Source organism: Sinocyclocheilus anshuiensis, unplaced genomic scaffold, assembly GCF_001515605.1.
Source record: "Sinocyclocheilus anshuiensis isolate Anshui unplaced genomic scaffold, SAMN03320099.WGS_v1.1 scaffold524, whole genome shotgun sequence".
NCBI classification, from domain to species: Eukaryota; Metazoa; Chordata; class Actinopteri; order Cypriniformes; family Cyprinidae; genus Sinocyclocheilus; species Sinocyclocheilus anshuiensis.
Genome location: NW_015555703.1, coordinates 1,979,567 through 1,988,706, shown reverse-complemented (window position 1 = coordinate 1,988,706; position 9,140 = coordinate 1,979,567). Strand labels below are relative to the sequence as shown.

Sequence of the window (9,140 nt, the reverse complement as noted above, 5' to 3'; positions counted from 1 at the left end):
ATTTACGGTAAATTATCATCACAACCGCTTTGGCATTGGCAGACGATTTTAAAATGAGAGTGTTTTGTTTCTATCCCTTCCCTGCCAAGTCTCTTCTCCAAAGTCGTATGTAATAGAAGATATTATCATGATATGTTGCGCTGTGGAAGCTTCTGTCACGAAAACAAATTCCTCGTATGTGTAGACATACCTGGCAATAAAGCTCATTCTGATTCTGATTCTGATTAAAGAATTTATATATATATATATATATATATATATATATATATATATTATGATGCATTGGGCCTATTGGACTCGAGACGTGTGTACAGTAATTTGTTAGTGAATACTTTAAAATAGATGATGATGTTTGTGGAGGACATAATGTGGTACTATGATGGAAATACCGTGTTACTAAATGAAAAACATGGGATTACTATGCTATATGAAGAAAAATAACATTTTCACTGTACTTTGGTGTGACTATGTCTGGAAACCACGTGATATCGTGCCACATTTAGTGTTTTTGTCAGAAATGCTATAACCACTGTACTCAAATTTGATCAAACTAGCTTTTTTTTTCTTCCAGGCTGCCGCTAAAAGTGCTGTAGATATCAGGAACTGCAAACCCCTGACCAACGCTTTCAGCCACCTGCCTGGAAAGTAATAATTGATCTTTATCAAGACTTTCATGGTTTTGTTTTCATTTGTATGTTTATGTGCTTAAAGCATCTTCAGTTGTTGCATTACACCATTGCTCTGTGTGATTTCTTTTGTTTCTTTACAGTGAAACTGAGAAGAAAGCCACTCTTGATCAAGCCCTGCGTGGCGTTCTTGAAGAGCAGATCGTGAGTCCACTGCTTCTCCTTTGTGCTCCATTCAATATCATGTTCACTGCAGAATACTTGCATTGTGTATATTGATGATTTGATTTGCAGGTGAAGCAGAAAGCAAACGTTGAAGATTTCCTTTCTCTGATCTACATCAGTATAGACGTCGTGACTGAAGGTATGTGTGCAGCACCAGCGTTTTACATAAATATTAAAGAATAAAACAAAAGATTTTCAGATCATCGATCTGTTTGCATTGATGTATTGTTTTCATAAAGGCGTCTGCTCTGCCACCACGCCTTTTCTTCTGCTGGGAGATGTTCTCGACTGTCTCCCTCTGGACCAGTGCGACAAAATCTTCTCCTTTGTTGAAGAGAATGTCTCTACATGGAAATCTGTAAGTTTGGAACTTGCAGTTGGTAGTGCTTAGTTTTTGTAAGTTATATGAATTGGATAAATATATAGGACCAAAGGAGTGTAATCGTTCCTGACAACCCAAAGAACCGCTTGCATGGAAAATTATGAAATTTTGCACACAGTTAAGAGGACATTTATACCGTAGCAAATATGGGGTCACCACCAACAGCTCAAATTCTCCCATATGTTTATGCTAATGAGATCTGACAGTTGTTTGTTTCTGTTTCTATTTCTAGCAGTGTTGCTGAACGAAAAACATAGAATTGCATGACCAAAATAACATATTTTGGCTGTAAATATTGAAAAAATGGTGTTACTTGGTGTTATTATTGTCTAGAAACTATGTAATATCATGCTATATTTAGTGTTTGAAGTTTTCATTAAAACCTACATTTTCGAACTCTAAGACAGTTTTCGAAATCCTTACCAAATTTTATTAGTGTCGTCACTTTTTTTGTAAACTGGTATAGCTATGGCCAGTCAGTTTTCTTCCCATTAGCATTCTTGACCCCTTAATTGCTGTTTGCAGCTGTATTATTATTTGCTCTTTTTTTACAGAATGCATTTTACTCTGCTGGAAAAAATTACTTGTTAAGAATGTGCAATGGTGAGTTTCAAGTTTAAGTTTTATTTATTATTATTTATTTTTTCTAAAGGATTGGTACAATATGTAATATGTATACTACATCTTAAAACAGACCCTTCTTCTTGTAAACGAACGTTTAAGTTGTCAGTTTTTATAATAAAAATGTATTTTTTTAAATAATTTTTAATGGTATAATTGCGTTTCTGCTATGGTTTGTTGAAATATAAACATTTAAATCAAATCATGAATTCTGTCTCGACACCCAGCGCTAATGCGCACATATTCAGGTATATCTTCTTCAGCAGTATTCTTTATTGCGAATGTGTTTGAGAAGCCTAACATCTCCACTGTGTTTGCCTACAGACCTCCTCAGGAGACTCTCGAAGTCTCAGAATACAGTGTTTTGTGGACGAATCCAGCTGTTTTTAGCACGTCTCTTTCCTTTGTCAGAAAAATCAGGTATGCTTTGTTACATTTCTTGGTTCTTTGTTCAGTGGGTATTTTATGACTTGATGTTTTTCCCTTGTATTACAGGCCTGAACTTACAGAGTCAATTCAACCTTGATAACATCACAGTGTTCAATAAAAATGAGCAGGATAGCACACTTGGACTGCAGGTAAAGTCATGCTGACAGATGTTGGGTTTGATTTACTTAGTCGTGCATTTTTGAAAGTTCATGCAAGCAGACAGTTACAGCAGATTCTACATTAGATGTCAGACATGTTTTAATTTTTTCCCCCCAAGCACACAGAGGTTAAAGAGGAAGGGATGGACGTGGAGGAGGGAGAGATGGGCGATGAAGATGCACCTGCTCCCTGGTAAACAATATTTGTATTTTCACATCCTCTTAAGTTACGAGTCAGTGTCTTGCTTTTGCTCTATTTTGTCTGTTATTAAACACTTATTCATTAGTGTCTAATTCAGAGGGCTTTTGTTTTGTAGCACCATTCCTATTGACTACAACTTGTACAGAAAATTCTGGACCCTGCAGGACTATTTCAGAAACCCTGTACAGTGCTACGACAAGTTCTCATGGATGACTTTCCTTAAGGTATTTGCTCATTCAGTTATCTGATGGTTTTATCCAAACCAAAATCTTCCTCCAAGGCAGTCATGTTGGATTCATTTGAAGTTAAATGTATTTATTAAGGTTAAAAGGGTGATAGTTCATGAAGCAACCCTTGAAGGTTTTGCACTTAAAACGTCTTGGTTACCAACCCAGACCTCAGGTAGTTTATAAGTAGGATATAGCATGAGTATGCGCAACCAAAATAAAAAATGCACTGGGTAAATATGTTCAGACCGCTCATTTGCATACTTGACAGCTGTTAATGCACAATCACTGTTTTAGATCGACTAAATGTAATACTGTATAAGATTTCCATTCGAACTAAAAGCATAAATTTAGGCTATGCACTGCCGGTTTCAGAGCAACCTGCCAAAATAAAAGCTTGCTGATTTTAGGTTTGACTGATGGAAATTCATTTAAAAAATAAGAAAGTAAAAAAACTAATAAAAGAAATTGAAAATGTAAATATTAGCATTGTATTTAAGTGTACTATAAAATAATATAATTTTTATTTAATACTTTTTATTTTACAATATAATCGTATTATTGCACTTTATTTTTATTATTTAATGAAGTGCAATAATACTAGTGTTATTATTATTATATTATTTTAATAGTTATATTTAATGGGTCATACTGTGCGCAGTGTGAGCACCAAACTAAATCTCCAGGTGCTCTCATGAAAACCTTATGCACATCCCTGATTATAACCACCCCACCAATAGAGCTGAGAAGTATTTGATCAAGCTTCCTATAAAAAAATTACATTTTAAGTACAGTCTAAGTTTGGTCTTAAATGTAGACAAAGTATATGCACACTTTGTGGTTGTCCATAGTTTACATGTGATGGACTACAGTATATCTGTGGTCACTCTGATAGTCCACCTGTGTGAACTAGAGAAGAACTGACTAGAAACAGTTGACATTTATGGTCCACCTGTATCCCCTAAATTGTGCTCTCTGTGCAGTATTCAGATGAGACACTAGCTGTCTTCAAGAGCTACAAACTGGATGACATGCAGGCCTCAAAGAGAAAGCTGGAGGAGATGAGGACTGCTGCTGGAGACCACGTCTACTTTGCCAAGTTCCTCACCAGTGAGAAAGTTGGTTCTTCCAGTCTTTATTAATCAAATGTTCAATAAGAAAGCCTTGCTGTTATAAGTACACTTCTGTCATTGTTGGCCTGGTAACACAAAGCAAATTTGCCCTCTTTCTGAAGTTGATGGACCTTCAGCTGAGTGACAGCAACTTCAGACGACACATTCTGCTTCAGTATCTCATCCTCTTCCAGTATCTCAAGGGCCAGGTCAAGTTCAAGAGGTCAGGGGAAACAGCAAGCATGTTTAGCATCATTTTAGTCATAATGCAGACTTTCCAAGCTGTAAGGATAACAGTAATGTACAGTTTGCCATGCTTTTTGTTTATAATTTTGTTTTTTACTGCAATTTCTCTCTAACCTTTGCAGTTCCAGCTGTGCTTTGAATGACGATCAGTCTTTGTGGATTGAGGACACAACCAAACTAGTCTATCAGGTTTGTTTTAAACTTAAGAATCACTGATTGGAGGTGTGTGCTACATATTCATTTATTACTGTACTCCTACTTTTCATTTAAGTTACTGAAAGAAACCCCTCCAGATGGTGACAAGTTTGCGTCTATGGTTGAGGTAAGTAGTATCTGCAAAGTATACGCACATATAGGTGTATGGATTTTAGTTGAACACGTATAGAAATTGCAGCCTAGTGCTCCAAAAGCTTTATCATTTCATTTTAATGTATTCATTATATCTTCAACAGCACATCCTGAACACAGAGGAAAACTGGAACTCTTGGAAAAATGAAGGCTGTCCAAGCTTTGTGAAAGAAAGGTATTACATAAATAAAACCGCACAAGATCAGAAATCATCATCACGTGCTTTCAGATGGAGCAGCATTTACTACACAGAGCCGTAGTTCACTGACAAGTTACGCAAAAAAATCGCAGACGATTTTATCGCGCAATTATGAAATCGAAGAAATCGTTCGCGATAGTGACAGCTGTTTGCGTAGCTTCTCAGTGAACTACGGCTCTGTGAAGTAAATGCTGCTCCATCTGAAAGCATGTGAAAATACCACATTTAATAACATATTTTTACTCCAAACTCACTTCATAACATCAGTCGAGTGTTTGAAATAAATCCTTCTGTGAGATGATGTGGCTTCTTACACAGAAGAAGGCACGCAACATATTTCATAGTATTTAAGCAGTGATAAAGACATTGCATTATAAATATACTTTATTTTAATGAAAATTTTTATAATAAGAACTCAGATAAACCGTATATTGCAGTAGTCGTGTGTTTATTAGTCACGTTGAATCAATGAAAGCAGTTGAATCTTCTGTTTATTCAGCTGCAGCGATAGGCATTTTCTGGGTTTCTTCTGCGAGGCGTATTTCGAGTTTCAGCGCAAGAGCGCCCTCTGGCCTTTGGATGGAGATTTACTGCTGATCACAGCACCGTGCTTCACTGAAAGATACGCATGACAATCGCAGCTTCTGTCGAATCGCGATCTCGATTCCATTTCGATTTATCGTGCAGCCCTAGATCAGTTTATCAATATTTACATAAATTGGCATTAAAGTGCTTTGTAATATAGATGTAATGAACTGACTCTGAAGAAGCATGCACAATTTGAAGAAGATTGGACATATAAATATATAAACGGATATACTTACCCAAACATTCTGAAATCTGTCGTGCTTTAGATTATGGTGCTAATGAGATTTTAAACAATTCAGATATGACATATGCTTAATATATGCATATATTACATATGCTTAATGTATATGTAAATGTTTAAAAATTAGATTCATATATTGTGCAAACATTTCAAACTTGAAATGATTAAGTTTAGAATCAAAATGTATTTAAGTACAAAAATAGTCGACAGCGCTTCAAAGTGGTTTCTAATAGAGCTGCTGAGGAAATGACTGTAAATTTAACTTTTCTGTTTTCTGACTACCGTAAGTTTTTTGCTATTGGAACAAATCGCTTTCAAGTGGTATTTGCTTGTAATTTATATCAGATTCATTGAACATTGAGATTTCAATCACTGTATTTTCTAAGTATTGGCTTGGAATCCTGGCTTATTTATTTGATGATTGAATGAACTCTTAAATAGACAAAACATTGCAACTAGCAGCCAATTATATATACTGACTTTAAGAATGATTATAGTTTATAATAAACATGAAAAGCTTGGAAGTGCTGGAAGCATGCTTGAATTTCACTCTTAAAAAAATCTGTATGAGCCCGCAAATAACATCTTTTTAAGAAAAGGTCAAAAGGTCATTTGCCGGATCAGAACCACACCAGTGAAGAAATGTGCTGGGGTCCCAAAATCTGTAAAAATGTCACTTTAATGACATGATGGCATGATAAAAGTGGGCGTCACTTTACTTAAGTATCCATAACCTTATAAACAGAAAAAGATTTCACTCTGAAAAATCAGCAAATTGTGTCTAAATTGATTGCTAACATTTTCACTCGTCGTTCTATTGACTTCTTTCGTTTGCAGGTGTGGTCTCTGCTCTTTATTTTTTAGTTCTGAATGGAAATGTGAATAGAGTTGTGTTTCTCTCAGGCCAGCAGAGACCAAACCCGTCCGTCCCAGCAGAAAGAGACAAGCACCAGAGGACTTTTTGGGGAAGGGCCCAGATCGCAAAATCCTCATGGGAAAGTAAGATAGTAATTGATTGCTGTGTAACAGAGGTTAAGTCTTCGATTCAGATCTTATCTTGCATTTCTGCTGTTCTTGACCATCAACAGTGAGGAACTCACGAGGCTCTGGAATCTAAACCCTGATAACATGGAGGCCTGCAAGTCAGATAGCAGGTTTGTGTTTGGCAAATGCTTGCTCACAGATGCTTTATGCAAGAAATGTTGCATTAATACATGTTTCGATTAAAGGGAGTTCATGCCATCACTGGAGGAATTTTTTGTAGAAGCTATCGAGCAGGCAGATCCGACTAACATGGTGGAGGATGAGTACAAGTACAGAGATTTACTAATTCAGTCTCCTAAATGATCAAACTATGCATCACAATAGATCAGAATAAATGAATTCTTTGTCGTCATTCCTCAGAGTTGTGCATAACTCAAACTACGGCTGGCGAGCCTTGCGATTGCTCTCCAGAAGGAGTCCTCACTTCTTCCAGCCCACCAACCAGCAGTTCAAGAGTCTGGCAGACTATCTGGAAAACATGGTCATCAAACTGGCCAAAGAGCTTCCTGTGAGTGGACATCCACATTATCAACCACTAGAGAGTTTTCTAGAATGTACTGTAGATAACATTCAGGCTTTTCTGTGGCTGATATAATAGCAGCGTATACAGTGCCATCAACAGATATTGGCAGCCTTGGTAAATATGAGCAAAACAGGCCATGGAAAAAATCTTTTGGTCTTCCATTAAAAATATTCACAAAAATCGAATTATTAAAATAACTGAAGCATATTAGTTTTTTTATTTTTATCTATGCATTCCACAATTATTGGCACCCCTCACCACACTCTTAAAAAAAAAAAAAAGCAAGCTTTTTTTTTTTTTGCAGCGATGCAGTAGAACCATTTTGGATTCAGTTCTTAAAAGAGCTATTTTTTTTCCTTTTAATAATCTAAAGAAGCCTTTCCCACTGTAAAGTACTTTTTGTGTAATGGAAAAGTTCCATGGATGTCAAAGGTTCTTCATGGAACCATAGATGCCAGTAAAGTTTTTGTGTAATTTTATTTTAAAGGTTAGTTTTTTTTAACATTCTGAATGGAGGAGAAACAACACAACAGTTTTTCATAATCCATTTTGCTCATATTTACCAAGGGTGGCAACATTAGTGGAGGATGGTGTAAATATAATTTAATTTAAATGACAGAATTCACTCAAATATTCTGCTCACTATTTTACTCAAATGTTCAATATTTTAAGCAATAGTTTAAAATCCGAAAACTTAACTTTATCTTTGTTTCTCTTCAAACAGAAGGACCTTCCTTCTGAGGAGATAAAAACAGGAGAGGAGGATGATGATGAGAATGGAGATAACCTGTTAAAAGACAGCAATGACAGTGAGTTTGGCCTTTTTTTTATGAAAAATCAAAAGCCATTTTGATTACTATTGCCCTGCCTGCTGGATTCTGTTCACACTGTATTTTTTGGATCAGAGCGGCAGTACGTTTGCATCAAAGTGGCGGCATTTGCTTTGAAGATGACTTTGTACTTTCGGTTTTGTTTCCAAAGCGTCATCACAGAATGGCGCCTTCATCTATCTGCCGTGAATGTAGGATAAAAGTTTCAAAGACAACAGGAATTCATTTTTGCTCAAGGCGAGCAGAGAAAATAGGGAAAATGTTCAGCTGCCACAGCCACATAGCACATACGGAGGTAGTCGCTAGTGGATTGTAATTATTTTGGGACATGTTGTTAGAGAGCTAGACGAAATAAGGGATTTAAACCAGTGTTACCCCAAAATATATATTATTATGATGTCACGTGACCATGACAACATGACGAATGTACTACATAGAACTTACTTTTTAATGTTCTCAAAGTAATCGTATATTCTCAGTAGGTACCACTTTTAAGTGTGCAATTTCTGACAGACATCCAAAATGTGGACGAAAGGTTTGGGAAACGCTGGTTTAAACTTTACTGGCTAGGCACAAAAACAATAATAGATACAGCTGCAAGCAGCAATTACAGAGTCAAGTGCAGCATCGGCAGCCAGAGAAGCATGATGACGTGTTGGGTTTCACGGCAATGTTTGAAGTAGCAGTCAGATGTGATCACCAAAAATATTTATAACATAGATCATCTAGACGCCTTCTCCAATTATTTTAATGGTCTGCCAGCAGAAGACATGTTGCCTTACACTAATAAACTAATCTTATTAAATAAAAAATCTGGGTGAGGTTTCCTACAAAACACAGATATACAAGATGTGGACTATTATAAACAACTATATACCAGACGCTTGCATCTCTGGGTTAGTATGAACTATTTTACATGATAAAACACCAGATCTGCTGCTGCTACTGCTGTCTCGTCTAAGTAAAATGTCATAGTTTTTACATTATACCCTGTATAATAATTGTAATTTACTTTACTTTGTAAATTGTAATTTAAAGGGGCCATATGACGTTGCTAAAAAGAACATTATTTTGTGTATTTGGTGTAATGAAATGTGTTTATGCGGTTTAAGGTTAAAAAAAACATTATTTTCCACATA

General features: G+C 36.1%; 1 protein-coding gene across 1 annotated transcript in view; it reads left to right on the top strand.

Annotated features, from left to right (window-relative positions):
• Window positions 1-9,140, top strand: part of LOC107671701 (THO complex subunit 1-like) — an 11,868-nt gene that overhangs the window by 620 nt on the left and 2,108 nt on the right. The window contains exons 2-20 of the mRNA XM_016464630.1: window positions 572-645; window positions 770-830; window positions 921-990; window positions 1,091-1,209; window positions 1,788-1,836; window positions 2,179-2,274; window positions 2,350-2,432; window positions 2,561-2,634; window positions 2,759-2,867; window positions 3,854-3,988; window positions 4,105-4,205; window positions 4,351-4,417; window positions 4,500-4,550; window positions 4,681-4,751; window positions 6,508-6,603; window positions 6,693-6,758; window positions 6,834-6,917; window positions 7,009-7,156; window positions 7,896-7,980. Of these exons, the coding sequence (XP_016320116.1) occupies window positions 572-645; window positions 770-830; window positions 921-990; window positions 1,091-1,209; window positions 1,788-1,836; window positions 2,179-2,274; window positions 2,350-2,432; window positions 2,561-2,634; window positions 2,759-2,867; window positions 3,854-3,988; window positions 4,105-4,205; window positions 4,351-4,417; window positions 4,500-4,550; window positions 4,681-4,751; window positions 6,508-6,603; window positions 6,693-6,758; window positions 6,834-6,917; window positions 7,009-7,156; window positions 7,896-7,980 (1,639 nt within the window). The remainder of the gene's footprint in view (window positions 1-571; window positions 646-769; window positions 831-920; window positions 991-1,090; window positions 1,210-1,787; window positions 1,837-2,178; window positions 2,275-2,349; window positions 2,433-2,560; window positions 2,635-2,758; window positions 2,868-3,853; window positions 3,989-4,104; window positions 4,206-4,350; window positions 4,418-4,499; window positions 4,551-4,680; window positions 4,752-6,507; window positions 6,604-6,692; window positions 6,759-6,833; window positions 6,918-7,008; window positions 7,157-7,895; window positions 7,981-9,140) is intronic.